Source organism: Mytilus californianus, unplaced genomic scaffold (genome assembly GCF_021869535.1).
Source record: "Mytilus californianus isolate M0D057914Y unplaced genomic scaffold, xbMytCali1.0.p SCAF_18, whole genome shotgun sequence".
NCBI classification, from domain to species: Eukaryota; Metazoa; Mollusca; class Bivalvia; order Mytilida; family Mytilidae; genus Mytilus; species Mytilus californianus.
Window position 1 is genome coordinate 893,037 of NW_026262666.1, and position 22,971 is coordinate 916,007.

The 22,971-nt window shown below is 32.1% G+C and overlaps 1 protein-coding gene across 4 annotated transcripts; it reads right to left on the reverse strand.

Annotated features, from left to right (window-relative positions):
- Nucleotides 1–651: 651 nt before the first annotated feature.
- On the reverse strand, nucleotides 652–21,037 carry LOC127726546 (uncharacterized). Of its 4 annotated transcripts, none has more exons than XM_052233939.1 (5): nucleotides 20,883–21,037; nucleotides 14,507–14,547; nucleotides 12,070–12,154; nucleotides 4,738–4,849; nucleotides 652–1,577 (listed from the first exon to the last, which is right to left on the reverse strand). In XM_052233939.1, exons 1-5 carry the CDS (start codon nucleotides 20,965–20,967, stop codon nucleotides 1,532–1,534), a joined length of 369 nt encoding a protein of 122 aa, XP_052089899.1. In that variant the 5' UTR covers nucleotides 20,968–21,037; the 3' UTR covers nucleotides 652–1,531. The 4 variants fall into 4 exon arrangements, with proteins under 4 accessions (XP_052089899.1, XP_052089900.1, XP_052089901.1 ...); XM_052233940.1 differs by lacking the exon at nucleotides 4,738–4,849 and adding an exon at nucleotides 10,102–10,213; XM_052233938.1 differs by lacking the exons at nucleotides 652–1,577; nucleotides 4,738–4,849 and adding exons at nucleotides 9,175–9,292; nucleotides 10,102–10,213.
- Between the last annotated feature and the right edge of the window lie 1,934 nt (nucleotides 21,038–22,971).

Sequence of the window (22,971 nt, forward strand, 5' to 3'; positions counted from 1 at the left end):
TAATAATTAATAACATCTATTTTCAGGAAAAGTCATTGAACAAGATCCTAAACTCCTGGCCTATACTACAAAAGTGGTCTTGATGGTCTTGTGGAGTGGGTCATGGGTTTGATCCTCAAGACAGGTCAAGCCAAACACTTGAAAATTTGTATTTGCTGCTTCTCCTCTAAGCATCCAGTATTTAGGAGTAAGAGAAAAGACTGGTCAGCACCTGGTCAGAATAATGTATCTAGTATTTTAAAACATATTCTTGTCCTGAAATACATTTAATATTTGCCACTGGATGTTAAACACCAATTCATTATTATCTTTACTTAGGATGATTTAGATGATGTAGATGTTTGCTGAAAATATTTGATGACCTCCTCTTGTCTTTTGTTCGTGTTGTTGAGTTGCAGTCTCATTGATGTATACCACAATTTCCCTCTTAGAAATATTAACAAATTATGTGTACTGATAAGAATAAAATATAATGGAATTGAATACTGATATTCTAATGGTGTATCGCATGTTCTTTTTGTTGCATCTTAAAACCGAAACATTTTATGACCATGTTTATTATCTGTAATACCAATAAATGTTTGTATCTTGCAACTTTGCAGGCAAGTATTTTTACATTTTGTACAAAAAAAACTAAGTTATCAACAACGATAAGAAAACTTGTCTTTTTTATTTAGTATTTAACTATACAATAAAAAAACTGATTAATATATAACATAATGTATTTAACAGTTCTGCTGATATGAAACTCTGAGCTTGCTTAGTCTAAAAATATCTTTATACACCATATATTGCTGTCAACAGGAGATAAATTAATTACACTAAATGGATCATTAAGTTTGTAATGTGATAGAATTTCATAGAATTTCATATGATGGCAGAATTATAAAGGAGATGATGTCACAATTCACAGTACACCACACTAGTATCTAGTACAATAAACTGAAATCCTGTGCTATGTCCGTTGATGAAACAGTAAACCCAAATAAAATTAAAGGCTTTATGACATGTGTAAACAGCAATATCTGGTGAATTGGAAATTACCGGTGTTGAAACATAAAAACCATGCACACAAACGCAAACATAACATCCAAATAAACCTTCATATAAACTTAAAATATTTCTTCAATGTACAGCTTTACTCTTAAATGTAGAAATAAAAACAAGATTTAAAATCTAATTATGTGAATTTTTGATTTGCAAGTTTAAAAATAATGAGTTGTAAAAGAGTGAGAAGTTACATCAAAGCAGGGATTTTTTTTTAAAGAAAACCTTGCTTTCAATTGAAGATAAAATTGATTTCAGAGATTTGACAAGGGAGATAATTCATTTACACTTTACTAAGGGAAATAACTCAGTTAGGATCATCTTTCCTCTCGTTTCTGAACAAGTTGAAGTAAAGACATGGTGACATTGACAAGGGAGATCACTTGTTACACTTTGCCAAGGGAAATAACCCAGTAAAAATATTATTCTCTCTATCACACAAACACAGTCAGAAAATCACATTTGCTATTACATCTTCAGTTCATCATTTTTCTACTTCTGCTGCTTGTGCTGCTAATGATCTTCTATGGCTGAAATATATGTAAAACAATTAGTAATTATCAAAACATTCTAATAAAAAAATAATAATCCTGCTCAGCATGTTGGTCTTTACTTAGCAAGGATTATAATATTTCATATTTACCACAGCTTCGCATTTAACTTGACAGTTGACACTGGATGTTAAACAATCATTTATCATAATATATAAAGACTCCTTTACAATAACAGAATCACAGTACTGTACAATCATTACCCCTCCCTTCAAAAAACAAATGAATAAATATAAAATGCTCCGCTGGGGCGCAGCTTGATACGACCGCAGAGGTCGAACCCTGAACAGTTGGGGCAAGTATGGACACAACATTCAAGCTTGATACAGCACTGAATTTGGATTGTAATTAAATATTTGACACAGCATAGGTTTCTGACACAGAATGAAAGTGGTCTAAGAACTTAAAAATTTTTAATTTACCTATTCAAACCATATCATTATTATTTGCTTTTATATATAAATAAGAAAAATAACCAATTTAAAATGGTAAATTTTAAAGAAAAAAAATGAAAAAAAAATCCCCCCCCCCCAAAAAAATTAATTGAACCCCCTTATGATTCATCACCCCCAAACTCAATCCCAGCCTTCCCTTTGTGGTATGGTACCTTGCAGTACAATTTCAGAGAGATCCATACACTTGAACACAAGTTATTGTCTGGAAACTAGAAAAATGCTTGTTTTTTGGCCCCTTTTTGGCCCCAAATTCCTAAACGTTTAGGGCAATTACCCCCAAACTCAAACCCAACTTTCCCTTTGTGATATGGAACCTTGCAGTACAATTTCATAAAGATCCATACACTTACACACAAGTTATTGTCTGGAAACTAGAAAAATGCTTGTTTTTTTGCCCTTTTATGGCCCCTAATTCCTAAAATTTTGAGGGAATTACAAAAATGCTTATATTTGGCCCCTTTTTGGCCCCTAATTCCTTAACTGTTGGTACCATAACCCCCAAAATCAATCCCCACCTTCCTTTTGTGGTCTTGAACCTTATGGTAAAATTTCATTGAGATCCATTAACTTAAACTAAAGTTAGAGTGCGAAAACTAATGTGTCTTCGGACGACGACGACGCCGACGTCATACCAATATACGACCACAAAAATTTGTTTGCGGTCGTATAAAAATGAATATCTTCTCCCCACAAAAAATAGATAAGTAAACAAAATGAATATCTCCTAAGGACAAATACTCTTTTAATATGTTCCAGATTATTTATTTCTACTACAATAAGTCTGATTTTGAAAAATTGTGTCATGTTGATAACAGAACAAGATACATTAACATGTCTGTAAACTAAATCTATTTTATTCACTGTTTTGATTTTCTTTAATTCATGGAAAAAAGGTTGATTATGCTGAAATCACTACACAATACATACAATACACAATTTGTTAGTTTCTAATACCTCTGTAGGTTGTGTAGTAGTTATGTAATAAATAATTGACTATGGTATACATTCATTTTATTACACAAAAAAAAGATGTAATTACAAAATTAAATGATAGAAAGTTTTTTTCTCTGAATTACCTTACAACTTTGATTGTTCATAGTAACATTATTGAACTGAACATAACAGATCTTGAAAACCTTCAATTAGTGGCATTAAAAAATCATCAACCATCTTTGTGCTAACAGTCTAAATCTGTGCAATATCAAGGTCAGTAAAAAATTAGCCATCACCTCTACCTGAAAATCACTGTTAGTAGCAAAACATTAAGCCATTTCACATTCCTTATTAATACTTCAAGCAAAAGGTGTGCAAGCTTTTTAAATGAAAACAGTATGAAGCAATCTGTAAATATTCAAAGCTAAAATAAAACAAAATAGTATACAACATATCCAAGTAGAGTCTTTAAATCAATTCATTTTAGAAAAAAAAAATTGTAAATTCAGAAATGATTTGGTGCATCAATGAATACAATTTTAAATCAATAGAGGAAAATAAGAGATAATTTGAGATTAAGAATATGCTAGATCAGAAAATGTAGCTTATAAATAAATTACAATCTAAATAGCAAAAAATGTAAGTTCTAATCATGCCCTATATTTTGGAAAAATTAAAATATTACATAAAGGAGTAAGTTTGGAAATGGCCATATTTGCCGACTATTATTACAGTAAGTTCAATGTTTCAAGATAAAAAAAGTTTTAAGTTGACAAACAGACATGTTAGAAAGTTTAAAAGAACTTTTTTGTCCAGTTTTATTTCAAAGCATTGATTTTTACATCATAAATAAGCCAAAAATATATAGATTTTTTGGGAGAAATTTGAAAAAAAACCATCCGGATTTGAACAAAATTAAGGCCTAGGAAACTTAGAGCACTGGCTATGAATTCTACTTAAAGTTAGTAATTGATAAGTGTCTTTATTTTCCTAAGTTGTAGTTTATAGTATGGGACATATTCCCTAAACTTGACTGCAGAGGCTGTGTTTTTCAGACAAATTAACTGATTTTTAGAAATTCAGAATATTTTTGTATTTTTATAAAGTCTGAAATAAAATCCAGACTTAAACTTCATAACCAAAGATTTTTCATATGCTGATTAATATCAACTAACCTCTGTAAAAAAACAGGCAAAAAAAAGAGGACTATACCTTGACCAGGGTTTTTAAAGGCTTAAGTCACTGTTGAGCAAAATTTTTAAGTGACGAAATTAAATTGAAAAACTTTTATCATTTTGAAAACCGTTTCGTAATTGACATAAATGACGAACACTAGAAAAATCACTGATTTTGACCCCCGTTACGTAAAGATGTATCTATCATTAAATGATATGCTGTTATACAATAAAAAAAAAATTGAAAAGATTGATATATGAAGATGAGTTTCAAAACTCTGATGGACATGTTATACGCAGTGCAATCTGATTAAAATAAAGATCATGTGTCCATGCTTCTCTTACAAGGTTAGGACAACGCTCTGTTCTACATTCCATTCTGGTAATTATTACATAAGCCAATGAATTTCCTACCTTCAAATATTTCAAGGTGTTTGTTATTAGGACAAAACCAGAGAATCCCAAAAGGTCTTTCAAACAGAAAGTAGAATGGAGCATTCTCATATCCTTGTTAGCAAAGTATGGATAAAGAATCAGTATTTTATCAGATTGTATTCAGTGTATTCCTTAACTTACTTGACGATTCTAGATATCTGATAGAGGCCTGTGGCCCCTACAAATATATTTACTGTGAAGAGATTCCAGTTCTTAGGTATAACAACCGTTGAGTAACGGGCCCATATGATACCTGTAGAAATAAAATTGAAATGATGCATTAGTCCTGGTGACTTCTTCATTCTGAAATGGTTCATTAGTCCTGGTGACTTCTTCATTCTGAAATGACTAGCCTCTAAACCTTATCTAATCCAACAACAAGCTGTATGCTTACCATGTAAACAATCACTGTAAAGCCTTGTTCATTACTGAAGTCAATGGTTCAGAAATACAAGTGTTTGATATAAAAAGAGGGGGAGGTGTGGGATGATAAATAAATACAACAGTGCACACGCTGAAATGTCTTGCCTGTTTTACTGACCATTAATTTTATGTTGAAAGTCTTAAAGATAAAGGTTTCACTACAAGTATCACATAAACTTAACATTTTTAAAGATCCATGACAATGAGGTCAAGGTCAGATAAAAACTGTCAAACAGACATGTACACCTTACAATTATTTCATACACCAAATATAGTTGACCCATTGCTTATGATAACAGACCAAAACACAAAAACTTAATGTTTACCAATGAACCATGGAAATGAGGTCAAGATCAGATGATACTGGCTAGACAGACATGTACACCTTACAATCATTCCATACACCAATTAAAGTTGACCTATTGCTATTAGTATTTGAAAAACAGACCAAAACACAAAAACTTAACATTGACCAATGAACCATGAAAATGAGGTCAAGGTCAGATGACACTGGCTAGACAGACATGTACACCTTACAATCATATCATAAACCAAATATAGTTGACAGATTGCTTATAGTACTTGAAAAACAGACCAAAACAAAAAAACTTTACTTTGACCAATGAACCATTAAAATGAGGTCAAGGTCAGATGACACCAGCTAGACAGACATGTACACATTGCAATCATTCCATACACCAAATCTATTTGACCTGTTGCTTACAGCACTTGAAAAACAGACCAAAACACAAAATTAACAATGACCAATGAACCATGAAAATGAGGTCAAGGACAGATGAAACCTGCCAGTCTGACATGTACCCCATAAAATCATTCCATACACCACATATAGTTGACCTGCTGGTAGTTAATGAGAAATGGACCTAATCACGTAACTTTAACCTTGATCACTGATCTATGAATTGAGGTCGAGGTCAGGTTAACCCTGTCCGATGGACTTGTAGACGTTGCAAGGAACCCATATACCAAATATAGTTATCCTATTACTCATAATAAGTGAGAAATTCACATGACAAAAAAACTAATTTTTTTTCAAGCAGTCACTGAACCATGAAAATGAGGTCAAGAACAATGGGCATATGACTGACGGAAACTTCGTAACATAAGGTATCTGCATACAAGGTATGAAGCATCCAGGTCTTCTACCTTCTGAAATATAAAGTTTTATACAAATAGTTTACGCTGCCACCGGATAGTAATACCTATGTCTTGCATACTGTGACAAAATACTGCGACGAGACAAAAACTAGTATGGTCTACTTATTTGAAGGCATGAATAAAATTGTTATTTTGCAAGGCTTAAATAGATGATTAATTTTTATTTTTATTTTTACTCATTAAGCACTAGTAAAAAGGCAGAACTTATCAAAAAGACAAGATCCAAATTAATTTAATATTAGGAATTTGATGTGAGGTACAATTACCGAACATTTCTAATATTCTTCAATCATTGATAGATTTTTTTATATCCAGTTTTTTATTCATGTTTTCATCTTACATGTAAGCTTAATATTTTTAACCCTTTCATTTTCCTAAAACATTCAATTCCATTCTCAATTTTAATTAAAATAAAATGCTCTGCTGGGGCGCAGCTTGATACGACCGCAGAGGTCAAACCCTGAACAGTTGGGGCAAGTATGGACACAACATTCAAGCTTGATACAGCACTGAATTTGGATTGTAATTAAATATTTGACACAGCATAGGTTTCTGACACAGAATGAATGTGGTCTAAGAACTTAAAAAAATTCAATTTACCTATTCAAACCATATCATTATTATTTGCTTTTATATATAAATAAGAAATAACCAATTTAAAATGGAAAATTTTAAAGAAAAAAAGGAAAAAAAAATCCCCCCCCAAATTTTTGGAACCCCCTAATGATTCATCACCCCCAAACTCAATCCCAGCCTTCCCTTTGTGGTATGGTACCTTGCAGTACAATTTCAGAGAGATCAATACACTTGAACACAAGTTATTGTCTGGAAACTAGAAAAATGCTTGTTTTTTTTCCCATTTTCGGCCCCAAATTCCTAAACGTTTAGGGCAATTACCCCCAAACTCAAACCCAGCTTTCCCTTTGTGATATGGAACCTTGTAGTACAATTTCACAAAGATCCATACACTTACACACAAGTTATTGTCCTGAAGCTGAAAAAATGCTTGGTTTTTTTTGCCCCTTTATGGCCCCTAATTTCAATATTTTGAGGCAATTACCCCCAAAATCAATCCTAGCCTTCACTTTGTGGTATGGTACCTTGCAGTACAATTTCAGAGAGATCCATACACTTGAACACAAGTAATTGTCTGGAAACAAGAAAAATGCTTATTTTTGGCCCCTTATTCCTAAACAGTTTTGGGCAATTACCCCCAAACTCAATTCCAGCTTTCCCTTTGTGATATGGAACCTTGTAGTACAATTTCATAAAGATGCATACACTTACACACAAGTTATTGTCATGAAACCAGAAAAATGCTTGTTTTTTGCCCCTTTGTGGCCCCTAATTCCTAAAATTTGGAGGCAATTACCCCCAAAATCAATCCCAGCATTCCCTTTGAGATATGGAACCTTGTGGTACAATGTCAGAGAGATCCATACACTAACACACAAGTTATTGTCATGAAACCAGAAAAATGCTTGTTTTTTGCCCCTTTTTGGCCCCTAATTCCTAAAATTTGGAGGCAATTACCCCCAAAATCAATCCCAGCATTCCCTTTGTGATATGAAACCTTGTGGTACAATGTCAGAGAGATCCATACACTAACACACAAGTTATGTCTGGAAGTTACAAAAATGCTTATTTTTGGCCCCTAATTCCTTTACTGTTGGTACCATAACCCCCAAAATCAATCCCCACCTTCCTTTTGTGGTATTGAACCTTATGGTAAAATTTCATAGAGATCCACTCACTTAAACTAAAGTTAGAGTGCGAAAACCAGCCGGCTGACAACAGCGACGCCGACGACGCCAACGTCATACCAATATACGACCGCAAAATTTTTTTGCAGTCGTATAAAAATTTGCCCAGAAACCAATAAATTTATCAAAAATTTTGAAAACTTACATCTCAAATTCGCTTCAGGTACAATATTTTAAAATTCTTCTTATTTCTCATATATTTTTCATATATTAAACAATATTTTGTATCATACATTTATATGAAAAATGTAGACATATTTCCCAACCAAAAAAGTATACAGGGTATGCATTTCCAAATATCATCTATGGATTGGTATCATTCTATAGTGAAAGAAATCCTAAAATTACCTCTATGGATAGTAACATCATTTTCAAAGTAACATGTATGTATGTTTGCTCATCTAGTTTTTGTAATCCCTACTTTTTTTCCATAATTTTATTACATATAGTTTTAAAAATCATTTTTGAAAATCTTAAAAAGTTCTTGTTATTTTTCATAGTTTTTGAAAGAAAACAGGGTGCCAATGTTCAATGTAAAAAAATCTAGAGAGAATCATTTCCCACCAAATTTTCAATGGCTTATATCTTGAAAACAAGGACACAGACCCTTCATTTTTTTCTGTTTTTTTAAGTTCCATTATTTATATACTATCAATTTATAACAGACTTTTAAAAAGCTTGTTATTTTGAAACAGAGCAGTGAATATCCTTAATACTGTTATTTTGAAAACCTTTAAACCACCTGATGGACGGGAAAAACTAGCTTAATCTTCAAAGGGCAGATTAAGACAGGGATGAATTAAGATGCATGCCCCAAAAAATAAGAATTTTTTTATGTTTTTTTAGTGTCAATGAAAAAAGAAAATAGTACATCATTGGCAAAATTTGCGACCAACCAATAGGAAACATTTCAGAATTAAAGCCAACAATTTTTCATATATTCAAAAAGGATGAAACGTCAAGAAACAATTATTAACCTTTTCCAAAAAACTTGTCTAGTCAGTAGCTATTTTATAAAGAGAGTCAATTCTCCCTTGTTCAATATATATTGCCTTTCTAAAATCAAGATAAAACTAATATTATGGCATCCCCATTCTACACAAAAGGATGGGTATCTATTAAATGATTTTAAACAATGTCCGTTTGGATTAGACAAACTTTTCGTGTCTGGTTATATATGTGGTTCTAGTGCAAAGAAGCATGGCGCAGTAAGACTTACTTATGAATTCTATACAACTGAACGAATCCGGTACAACCAACAAATACATTGCACAGACTGAGTGCCCATATTCGTGGTGTTATAATCAAACACCATCGTGCCCATATAAAACCTTAAATAACAATAAAATTATTGAATATGACAGTTATTTTCCATTCGTTTCATGTGTTTGCGTTTTTGATTTTGCCATTTGATAAAGGATTATCCGTTTTGAATTTTCCTTGGAGTTCGGTATTTTTGTTATTTTACTTATTATTGCTCAACATGACAGAATTCTAGAAAATCCCTATTTCAAAAACAGGTATATAAGGGACATGCTTATAAGGGAGCTACCATTTGATTTTTATGGGGGGGCTAGGATGAAAAATTTTGTCCTGCATTTTTTTTAACTGTAATCTCTGTCCTGCCTTTTTATTTTTCACTCTATTCGGTCCTGCCTTTTTTTTTTAAAGTTTATCCAAACTTTTTTTTACCTAAATTGTCATCCTGCAAGTGTCTCATCCTGCCTTTTTTTTACTCAAAACTCCTGTCCTGCCTATTTTTTTCAAATTTCATCCTAGCCCCCCATAAAAATCAAATGGTAGCTCCCTAAACATGCTAAAGTCAATACAGTATTTTCTGAATCATTCATTTTTTTCCAAATCTTAAGCATAATGGGTATTATTTAACAAAATGCTTTGATTAGCTCATGATTTTCAATTTAATAAATATTCAACCAATGGAAAAACATTATCCTCCATTGAGGGTAAGAACCAAAAAAAAATTATATTCTGATTAGTAACTTTAATTAGAACATTATACCTATTTCTATGTTTTGTTTGTCAAGCAGAGCTGTTTGGATTAGATAAGTTTAATGATATCTGGTTATTTATGCTGTGCTCCTGCAACAAGGCATAATATTCACAATTATACAAGACTTACTTGAAAATTCTGGCCATCTGAAACAGTCCAGTACACCCAACAAATATGTTACACACAAAGTAAGGCCATATTCGTGGAATAATTATCAATGACCATCTTGCCCAAATAAAACCTTTAATAAAAATATTGTTCAAACAGCCAGGGTTTTATACAAGAAGAATTATATTAATGACTGGACATCTTGCCCAAATAAAACCTTTAATAAAATATTGTTCAAACAGCCAGGGTTTTATACAAGAAGAATTATATCAATGACCATCTTGCCCAAATAAAACCTTTAATAAAAATATTATTCAAACAGCCAGGGTTTTATACAAGAAGAATTATATCAATGACCATCTTGCCCAAATAAAACCTTTAATAAAATTATTGTTCAAACTGGCAGGATTTAACACCAAAATCTTGTAAATTGTAAGAACAATTATCAATGGCCATCTTGCCAAGAGAAAACCTTTATTAAAATATTGTTCTAGCTGTCAGGGTTTAACACAAAGTGTAATCAATCTAAAGGAATTATCACCAAAGACCATCTTGCCCAAAGAAAACCTTTAACAAAAATATTGTTCAACTTGGCAAGGAAAAATTTCTTTATCATTCCTTTACAAAAAAAATTTACTATTAGGGTTATCTTCCCTTAAATGGCCAAGTTGAAAAATTGATTCGAACAAACACAAATACAGATATTTGTTAAAACAGAATAATTAATGCAATAAATCACTTAGTTTACTAGATTCAAATAAACAGTCTTACACAGCCAATCTGTCTCAAAATTTGCAGATTTAACCAAAGAACTAGACCGATTGTGTACTGCTATTTTACAATCCAAGATGGCGGTATACACTTAATCTACCTTAAAAATTGTGTGAAATATAAAACTCAAATAAGTTAATGTAGAGAAATAATGTCTGCAAGTTTGAATTTAGTTTTAATAACATTTTATAAACTAATCACCTTCATACATTTATTGATTAGCCCTTTTTTTTTGTTCACAACATTATCATCGCAGACTCAGTTGAGGTTTTTTTTGTGATACATTGTAATGCCCATATAATTGCCATTTCCATTTTCCTTTTAAGAATTTAGGGACTAATGAAGATGAATAACTGTAGGTGGGCAATGGGTAATTTTCCTTTCCATAATCATGATAATCTGACTATTCTATTGTCAAAATATGAAGAATTTTCATTTTTGAAGCATATTCATTTAATATTTCAATTTAAGAAAGGACACACTGTAAAATGATTCTAGAGAGTAGGAAGAATACAAGAGGTAACATAATTTTCTTATCCTACAAAACGGTGAAAGACATATTTCTACCACAAAAATTGTCCAATCAAAATGCCAGAACATCCAGGTCAACGTCACATGATGATAATCTCACAAAGTATGGGAGCTTCATTTTTAAAAAAAAATCCTTCTAAGTATTAAACCTTTCAGGCAAAAAGTCTCAAAAAGCCAAAAAATGGTCAAAGTCCCGTTACTCATGCAAGCATTGTTAAATAAAAATTGCAGTAATGTGTTCTGAGTTTACAGAGATAATGTTTGCAAGGGATTATTCATCAGCAGGACAAAAATGGTCCAAGTCCCATTACCCTTGCAAAATTGGTCAAAATCTTATATAATAGTATAGTCATGTCAATTTTAATTGATGAAAAAGAATTCTACCAAGCATGACAGCTTTTGGGCAAAGTCTCAGAACAGTAGTGTCCACATGGTTTCATTGTACTAAAAACGTTGAAAGTCCCATAATTCTAGCAAAGATAAAAAAAAAAATCATTACCCATTTTCTTGGAATTTGTCAACATTTATCTGCCTTTTCAATTTTGTTTTCCTTTGCTTTCTCATTTTTCTTAAAGCACTTTGAAAAACTATTGATGTTCTTAAAAAAAAAAAACCTTATATCTGCTTATTATCATGTAATCCACACTTTACCAACAATGAGACTGTTACCCTAAAATAATGTTTTACCTGTTGCTGCTAAGGCTGTTGACTGTGGCGCACTAAGTTTCTCAGCAGGGCGGGCAATGTCTGCAATGCCAGCAATAACTAAACCCTGCAAAATATACATCAAAAGATACACTAAGTTTCTCAGCAGGGCGGGCAATGTCTGCAATGCCAGCAATAACTAAACCCTGCAAAATATACATCAAAAGATACACTAAGTTTCTCAGCAGGGCGGGCAATATCTGCAATGCCAGCAATAACTAAACCCTGCAAAATATACATCAAAAGATACACTAAGTTTCTCAGCAGGGCGGGCAATGTCTGCAATGCCACCAATAACTAAACCCTGCAAAATATACATCAAAAGATACACTAAGTTTCTCAGCAGGGCGGGCAATGTCTGCAATGCCAGCAATAACTAAACCCTGCAAAATATACATCAAAAGATACACTAAGTTTCTCAGCAGGGCGGGCAATGTCTGCAATGCCAGCAATAACTAAACCCTGCAAAATATACATCAAAAGATACACTAAGTTTCTCAGCAGGGCAGGCAATGTCTGCAATGCCAGCAATAACTAAACCCTGCAAAATATACATCAAAAGATACACTAAGTTTCTCAGCAGGGCGGGCAATGTCTGCAATGCCAGCAATAACTAAATCCTATAAAATTATACATCAAAAGATAGAGATAACTTAGTTTATTTTTCAAACAACTCGAGCTCCATTTTAACTGATATCTGTTTAAACCAAGCTTCAGTAGACAATTGTTTTAGTGTGCATAAATAAACTCATCAAAGATACCAGGCTTCAAACTTTCTATGTCAGATGCACGTTCTGTCTAGAAAAGACTCACCAGGGATTATACTGGAATAAAACAAGATAAAAGGCCAAATAAAGTATAAAGTTATAGAGCATTCAAGACCCATAATTCTGAAAGTTTTTTCCAATAACAGCTTAGGTAATCTATTCCTGGGGTAAATCTTTAGTATATTGTTATCAGTCAAGGATATAACTCTATAGGGTTATAAGAGAAAAATAACATACATTTGTTATTGTGGACTAAAAAATCAGAGAACTGTGATAACATATGTATGTTACATGTTTCAAGGGGACAATATACATCATTAGTTTTGTTAAAATGCATACAAGTTCTATTGATATTACTATTGTCTTTGTGTTTACTTAACTATCAGACTATAGAAAGATATGACAGTTCATAGTTTGCCAATCATGCATAGTACACCTATGTTATTACAGAAAAAATATGCCTGTAATAACTAAACGGTGTTATTACAGCTTCTCTACAACTTTCCAAAGCATTTGCTAAGACATACATCATGCTTAATTACAATGTATTTTTATTCATTTTAAGAAATAATGATCAGAGCATGTAATGAGGTTCTGCGCAAGCTTCCCAGTAATTCCCAAGTGTCTCATATAATAAGTTACATGCCTTTAATAACTAAGCCTTGTTATTACAGCTAAGTTTATCCCTTAAAAGCCTTGTCTCATTGACTTACCATGGTTGATGAAAATTGTATTACTATTAATTTAATTCCAAAGTAAGTTATCAAGGCTATGCATTTAGTTTCTGCGCAAACTTTCAAGAGTTCCCTAGAGCCCACTAAAAATTAAAATATTTATGATTTATTGTGGAGCCTTCGACTTTTGTTGAAAAAGCGAGACATAGTGATCCTACATTTCCTTGACGTCGTTGTCATCGTTGGCGGCGTCCACAAATATTCACTCTGTGGTTAAAGTTTTTGAAACTTTAATAACTTTCTTAAACTATCCTGGATTTCTACCAAACTTGGACAGAAGCTTGTTTATGATCATAAGATAATATCCAAAAATATTCCTCATTTTTGTTGAGACTGCGATTAACAGCAAAAGTAGGCGAGACACTGGGTTCCGTGGAACCCTTACGGATTTTTTTACAAATAACAAACATATGTTATTACAGATTTAGAAAATTTAAGGATTAAAGAGTAGACAACTCATGAAAGTATCTGTAATAACACATGCAAGATATTTTCTGTAATAACCCTATAGAGTTATACCCTGACTGGTTATAAATAGTATTGTTACTGAAATTATTCTTAGTCCTAATTGCATTTTTTTATTTTACACCAGACATTAGAAACCTCCAAAAGCAATTCATTGCCTAATGCCATTCAGTCATTACATATTATATGGCATGTACATGTATATACATGCATTTGGAAAGGTTTCTTTATGTCTGTATCATATATTCTCTTGGCTAGCCCAAAAGCTTATATAAATACAGGGGAATAACTCCAGAACAGTAATTTTTAATTTCAGGGCCAAATAAGCAAATACCCTCTAAATTTATTTTATTGAGTTGCAGATTGAAACACCCTTTTGGCTCTGTGTTGTAATTTGTATTTGGTTATTTTTATCTGTATCTGATTTTCTAAATAATAGATCAGTCAACTTACCCATTTAAAAGACGGAGCCCAGAAAAATATAGTCTTGGGACCTAAAAAAGAAAAAGAAAAAAGTTATGCATGGTAGTTGTAGTTATAACAAGAAAGAACAAATTTTGCATGTATAATACATTTATGCTACAATATATGCAAATCATTAAAGCTGAAAAAATTCAAGACAGTTCCAGAAAAAGATATCTGGGGTCTTTGGACATGTTGAAGGTACTTTCAAATATCATTATTTTACATCATTAAAAATTTCTATGAGTGGTTGGATCTAGAACACATTGTAGAATTAAGAATATATATGATAAACAAGAATATGTTTCCATAGAATATTATGCCCTGCTCTTACTATCATATGTCCATGTTAAGTGAACTGTGAAGTTTGGGTAATTTCAATTTAGCATACAATTTTAAAAGTTCAATTCATAATAAACATGTGTACAAAGTTTAAAGTTGATATGACCACAACTTCATTGTATACTACCTTCATAAATAAAATGCTTCGCTGGGCGCAGCTTGATACGACCGCAGAGGTCGAACCCTGAACAGTTGGGGCAAGTATGGACACAACATTCAAGCTTGATACAGCTCTGAATTTGGATTGTGATTAAATATTTGACACAGCATAGGTTTCTGACACAGAAAGAATGTGGTCTAAGAACTTCAATTTTTTTAATTTACCTATTATGGTTCAATGTCCAAATCAAAATACATGGTTAGATTCAGCATATCAAAGAACCCCATATATTCAATTTTTGTTGAAATCAAACAAAGTTTAATTTTGGACCCCAACTTGGACAAACTTGAAAACTGGTCCCATAATCAAAAATCTAAACACATGTTTAGATTCAGCATATCAAAGTACCCGAAGAATTCAATTTTTGTTAAAATCAAACTAAGTTTAATTTTGGACCCTTTGGACCTTAATGTAGACAAATTTAAAAAACGGGACCCAAAATTAAAAATCTAAAAACACAGTTAGATTTGGCATATCAAAGAACCCCAATAATTCAATTTTTGATGAAATCAAACAAAGTTTAATTTTGGACCCTTTTGACCTCAATATGAACCAATTTGATAGCGGGCCCACAAATAAAAAATCTAAATACATGGTAAGATTCAGCATATCAAAGAACCCCATATATTCAATTTTTGTTGAAATCAAACAAAGTTTAATTTTGGACCCCAATTTGGACCAACTTGAAAACTGGGCCAAAAATCTAAAATCTAAATACATGTTTAGATTCAGCATATCAAAGAACCCCATATATTCAATTTTTGTTGAAATCAAACAAAGTTTAATTTTGGACCCCAACTTTGACCAACTTGAAAACTGGTCCCATAATCAAAAATCTAAACACATGTTTAGATTCAGCATATCAAAGAACCCCAAAAATTCATTTTTTGTGAAAATCAAACTAAGTTTAATTTTGGACCCTTTGGACCTTAATGTAGACCAATTTAAAAAACAGGACCCAAAATTAAAAATCTAAATATACGGTTAGATTTGGCATATCAAAGAACCCCAATAATTCAATTTTTGATGAAATCAAACAAAGTTTAATTTTGGACCCTTTTGACCTCAATATGAACCAATTTGATAGCGGGCCCACAAATAAAAAATCTAAATACATGGTAAGATTCAGCATATCAAAGAACCCCATATATTCATTTTTTGTTGAAATCAAACAAAGTTTAATTTTGGACCCCAATTTGGACCAACTTGAAAACTGGGCCAAAAATCTAAAATCTAAATACATGTTTAGATTCAGCATATCAAAGAACCCCATATATTCAATTTTTGTTGAAATCAAACAAAGTTTAATTTTGGACCCCAACTTGGACCAACTTGAAAACTGGGCCCATAATCAAAAATCTAAACACATGTTTAGATTCAGCATATCAAAGAACCCTAAGAATTCAATTTTTGTTAAAATCAAACTAAGTTTAATTTTGGACCCTTTGGACCTTAATGTAGACAAATTCAAAAAACGGGACCCAAAATTAAAAATCTAAATACACGGTTAGATTCGGCATATCAAAGAACCCCAATAATTCAATTTTTGATGAAATCAAACAAAGTTTAATTTTGGACCCTTTGGACCTCAATGTGGACCAATTTAAAAACGGGGCCCAAAATCCAAAAACTTAATACACGGTTAGATTCAGCATATTAATGAACCCCAAGAATTCAAGAATAAAACCCCATTGAAATTGATCAAGAAATAAGCAATTTATACGAAGTATCTTCTTTTGCACAATACTGTGCAATTGAATATTTCTTGCTATTGCGCAATACTGTACAAATGACAATTTCTTGCTATTGCGCAATATTGTGCTATTGGATATTTCTTGCTATTGCGCAATACTGTTAAATTGAAGATTTCTTGCTATTGCGCAATACTGTGCAATTGAAGATTTCTTGCTATTGTGCAATACTGTGCAATTGAAAATTTCTTGCTATTGCACAATACTTATTATATAATAATTTACACATCCTGTTTGGTGTGTATCTCCTACCATATCATTATTATTTGCTTTTAAATATAAATCAGAAATAACCAACTTAAAATGGAAAATTTTAAAAGAAAAAAAAAAGGAAAAAAAGAAAAAAAAAAAAAAAAAAAATCCCCCCCCAAATTTTTTGAACCCCCTTATGATTCATCACCCCCAAACTCAATCCCAGCCTTCCCTTTGTGGTATGGTACCTTGCAGTACAATTTCAGAGAGATCCATACACTTGAACACAAGTTATTGTCTGGAAACTAGAAAAATGCTTATTTTTGGCCCCTTTTTGGCCCCCAATTCCTAAACGTTTTGGGCAATTACCCCCAAACTCAATTCCAGCTTTCCCTTTGTGATATGGAACCTTGAAGTACAATTTCAGAAATATCCAAACACTTACACACAAGTTATTGTCATGAAACTAGAAAAATGCTTGTTTTTTGCCCCTTTTTTGGCCCCTAATTCCTAAAATGTTGAGGCAATTACCCCCAAAATCAATTACAGCCTTCCCTTTGTGATATGGAACCTTGTGGTACAATGTCAGAGAGATCCATACACTTACACACAAGTTATTGTCTGAAAGTTACAAAAATGCTTATTTTTGGCCCCTTTTTGGCCCCTAATTCCTTAACTGTTGGTACCATAACCCCCAAAATCAATCCCAACCTTCCTTTTGTGGTATTGAACCTTATGGTGAAATTTCATGGAGATCCATTCACTTAAACTAAAGTTAGAGTGCGAAAACCAATGTGTCTTCGGACGACGCCGGACGACGCCGGACGACGACGACGACGACGACGACGCCAACGTCATACCAATATACGACCAAAAAATTTTTAATTTTTGCGGTCGTATAAAAACTTGAACTTCAGAATGTACTTATTTTACCAAATGATATTTCTATGTTCAGTGAACTATAAGTCTATGAAACCAGAGTCAAATCCACAAATATGATGCAGGTTTCTTCAAAAGTGATGATTTTCTACAAATTGTTTGAAATTTCACAGTGATATCATACTTTAACTTTGTTTAAACCTGTTTATTTACTTTTGACTTTATTTATTTATCCCTTGTAATTTTTTATTAACTGTGTATTTGCATTCAGGTGTCACAGGTCAAATTTATTCGTTCATTGTGTGTAAATTTACGTTTTTTGATTGAGTTAAGCCTTCCAATTGATATTTTATAGTGTGTTTTTCTATGTTGTGATGTTATACTATTGTTTCAGAAAAGGGAGAAGGTTTGGTACCATTAAAACGTTTAATCCCGCTGCAAATGTTAGCACCTGTCCTAAGTCAGGAATTTGATTACAGTAGTTGTCGTCTGTTTATGTAGTTCATACGTGTTTCTCGTTTCTCGTTTTTATATAGATTAGACCGTTGGTTCTTCCGTTTAAATGGTTTTTCACTAGTAATTTTTTTGGGGCCCTTTATAGCTTGCTGTTTGGTGTGAGCCAATGCTCCGTGTTGAAGGCGGTACCTTGACCTATAATGGTTTACTTTTATAAATTTTGACTTGGGTGGAGAGTTGTCTCATTGGCACTCATACCACATCTTCTTATATCTATATATCTAAATAATTCACAATATAATGAACATGTGAAATTAAGTTTCAACTTGATGTGACCTTTTAGAACCGAATTCTTTAACCTGGAACTTTACAAGATACTGGACAGATCATGAGATGGACGAACAGACCAAAAAACATATCTTCCAATGTCACCCACCAATGTACATATTCTATAGATCTGTCAAAGGGCAATAACTCTGATGTATTTTTTTGTGATTATTTCAAACTTTTCAGGTGCTGGTTTATCAAACCATCTTCTGGATTAATGAAAAAAAAATGAATCTCAAAATTCAAAAAAGATTTTATATTTCTAAAACACAAAATTCATTTAACTTTTGTATAGCAAAATGTCTAGCTAGGTAATGCAAGACCTTAAAACTGTCATGACTGTTTAAACTGCACAGGTTTGTCTGTACCAATTATTATGATGACTTTAAAAAAAAAAAAAAAATCCCAAAAACCCTAAAAAGATTTTATTTTTCAGAAAGACTAAATGGATTTTACTTTATCATGTTTATCTATATCTAGGTGCTGCAGGTTTTCTGTCTGCAGTGCAGAGGAGGGATGAATTACTAGGTGCTGTGTCCAAACTTTTCAAATCATGTGATATGATTTCAGCTTCTGTTTGGCAATTTTATTGTTTTGTTATGATATTATATCAAATTTTCTCTTTTGTATTCAATGAAAACATAGAAAGTTTTCACATAGAAACATTGATCAATGATCAATAATCACTTTTAAATCAAATTTTACAGTACCTCTTATTTCTTTTGGTTAATTTATATCATTAAAGAATCTTTCCTGTATCGACAAGAATTTTTATGCAATAGTTATCAATTTTCCAGAATTCAAAATTATTCCAGATTCAAATAATTCCTTGTTCAAATATATTTCTCAAATTAGTGAGGTTATATGTTAACCAAAGGCTAAAAAAACATGATTTTTGTATTTTAACTATACATTCAAAATAAATGAAAATTTTGTCACCGTCAACTATGTTAAATTAGTTATCTCAATGTTTCATATTTTTCATGTCAGGGCCTTTTATATACAGTATGGTTTTTTCTCATTGTTGAAGGCCGTACGGTTGCCTATAATTACTTACATTCACTTTATTTGAACATTGGTGGATAGTTGTCTCATTGGCAATCATACAACATCTCCTTATTTTTATAAATAGTTGTTACTGTAGTTACTACAAATGAACTGTATATACATTCCTGTACCAAGTCATGTGACAGTTGTTTTACGTCCCTTCCATTGGTGGATATATAGTCAAGTGTTTGATTTTGTCAGGTTTTGTGAACTAACCTCTTTTTTTTTAATTTACCTTGGAGTTCGGTATGTTAATAATTTTTTACTGCTTTATGTTTATAATCTCATTCAACAAATTTCAAAAGTCCAGGCAATGTTCACACAACAAATTCCTTGTAATTTATAATGATACATTCTCACTGTGACAGATAGATGATGTAAAACAATTCTTGCTGGCCAGTGTCTTCCATCTTAATTTTGAAGTGCAAACAGATATTTTTATATGTTTTATATGCACTTGCTTTACAGGCATTGTGATATAATGTACACTTGCTTCATTCAAATTGTAAACGGAGACTGGAACTGCACTATTCAATTGGTTAAATTTTACAGTCTGGTAGTGTGTAAATTAGTTATAAATAAATGGCTGCACAATGAGCGCATGATACGCCCATCTCTTTTTCAAGGAATAAAGTTCCATAACTCAATGTCATACATGTATCATAAAATTATAAAAAACGAAAGGGAGGTTACTCTAATAGATATAAACCAGTCACCAATGTTTCATGAAAACTGCTCAAAGAACTTTTGAGTTATTGGAAATACATTGATGGTTTTCTGTAACTGAGGTAGAGAGGGATCTTTGAATATTTATCTTTTAGGAAATTTCCTCTTTCATTATTAATTGCTATTTCCTCGGAAGATTATATGGTGTTTTGGTTCATATATAATAGAGAATATAAATGGACTTTTATGTTGTATACTCAACAAGATATATAAGAGGAATAATATTACAACAAAACAGAACAATGGCACTCAAGATAGTTGACAATTGGAAGGAAGAATATAAAGAAATCCCTAAAGGGATTCAATATAAGGCACAAAAAAGAAAGTCAGATGGTTAGGATGAACCTTAAACATATGCACTTGTTCCTATCAATGGTAGGTCGACTATCAATGTATATATATATATATTATACATAGATAGTCGACCTTCCCATTGAAAGAAACAAGTGCCTGTGACCTTAAGCTTAAACACTTTTCTCATTCATACCAGCTGGATGATTCCAAAATGGGGCAAGTTTGGCTGGGACAAATTTGTCTGCTACTGATACAATTCCCCTGTAAATTGCACTCATATTTATGAGAACTTCTGCCCTTCGACGTCGAAGGTGGGCTTGTTACAGGGGAGACAACTGTTCTTTGCAATTTGCTCTAAAGTGTTAATTCAATATTATTCTTTGGAATAAGTATGCTGATTTAAAAAATTGATAAAAGTAAATTTGGTTTATTTCAAACTGTGTTTGTTTGTATTTTGAATATTTCAATGAAATCGCATAAACATACATTTCTTATTACTTTATGCTACGTTTTTAATTCAAAGGTGTGTATGACTTTTCAATTTCATTATTAAAAACTATTATACTGTTCAGATTGCTATCCAGGCTTCTTTAAATTGAAAAGTTGGCAACAAACTAAGTAGTTAGACTGATATCCAGAAAGGTGTGCCACAGGGTTCTATTATTGGACCTCTTTTTTAAACGTTTTTATTATTATAAACGATATGTTTTATTTTATTAAGCAGTGCTCATTCACGGTATAACTACGCAGATGACAACGTACGTATTATCGTTCTGTAGTCCTGATTTTGACAAGCTGATATCTACATTAGAATTAAGATGAATCCAAACAAGTGATTGCCTGGTTTTAAATTTAATAAAATGCAAGCTTATCCTGACAAATTACCTGACAGAGGTGTTAGCAGTTGGCAAAAAGACTTTTGAGGAGAGCCCATCGATACATATCCAAAATTCTAATTAATCTTGCAAAACTGTGGTAAAATTGTTGGGCATAGACATTGACTACCAGTTAAATTTTGATTTACATATTAATAATTTGTGTAGAAAGACATCTCAGCAGCTTAATATTTTGAAACGTGTTGGACCTTTTCTTTCCAAATTAAATAAACGCACTATATTTCATACTTTTATCATGAGTAATTTTAAGTTTTCCCGTTTGGCTTGGCATTTTTGCACTGAAAAAAATAACACAAAAAGTGCAAAAAAGAGCACTCCGGTTTGTGTATGGTGACCACAACTCCACTTATTTACTACTTGTGGATAAGACTAAGGTGTCAACTCTTCTGGTGTGCAGATGATCAGGACTACGGCTCTAGAAACTTTTAAGATTTTAAATAGTATTGCTCCTTCATGTCTGAACAGTCTTCTAAAAATAAATCTACAAAATACTCTTTTAGATATACATGTCTTAGATGTTTCCCTTGTAAAAATATCTACTTATGTTAATAAAAATCGTTTAAATATGCTGCAACTACACTGTGGAACAGTCTTCCGGACCATTTCAGGACGGTAAACAGTTGACGCCTCCGGGTGTGGGAATTTCTCGCTGCATTGAAGACCTGTTGGTGACCTTCTGCTGTTGTCTGTTCTATGGTCGGGTTGTTGTCTCTTTGACACATTCCCCATTTCCATTCTCAATTTTATTTCTCAATTCAAAAGCTTGATTCAGTCTAACAATGGTTCGAAATGTCGATGCTCTGCATGCATTTGATTTCTAAGTCTTCGCTATTATATTGTCAGCTCTGCAACTAATTTTGTTTGTTTGTTTAATTAGTTTATCATTATACTTCTTTCCATATTTATTCATTAACTAAATCTTTTTAGCTTATATGAATTGCTTTGTTATCTAGCACTTATTTTTTTTAACTTTTAAATTTTTACCGCTGTTGACATGCATAGAGGCGCTTTCCACATGAGCTGCTGATGGTTTCTTTTTGTTCAAACAGTTCTATTTACAATTCGAAACAGATTAAAAAAAAATTATATAAGATTGCTAGAAATGTGAAGTTTTGGTTGGTGCATGGCTTTATTCTGTTGTATGTTTTATATGTGCATGAAGCTTTGTTTTATTTGTTTTGTATATACGTTTTTATATTCGGTAAAAAGTTTATCAGAGCTTATGTTTCATGATATGTTTACGCTTTGCCGATTGAATCAAAATAAAGTTGTCTATGTCTAAATCAGAAAGTAAAATTGGTATAAAGATTGCATATTTGGATTGTTCACTCTGTTTTTGTGGTCACAAACTGAGTTGTTTTATCAGCTGTATAATTACCGAGTAAG

What these genes read in the sequence shown, in the direction of transcription:
- LOC127726546 (XM_052233938.1), bottom strand. Translation starts at nt 20,967, where the DNA reads ATGAGTGCAATTTACAGGGGAATTGTATCAGTAGCAGACAAATTTGTC. An exon ending in GGGCTCCGTCTTTTAAATGG is followed by an intron (nt 12,155 to 14,506) that starts GTAAGTTGACTG and finishes TATATTTTGCAG; the next exon opens with GGTTTAGTTATTGCTGGCAT. An exon ending in AACAGCCTTAGCAGCAACAG is followed by an intron (nt 10,214 to 12,069) that starts GTAAAACATTAT and finishes TTTTTATTAAAG; the next exon opens with GTTTTATTTGGGCAAGATGG.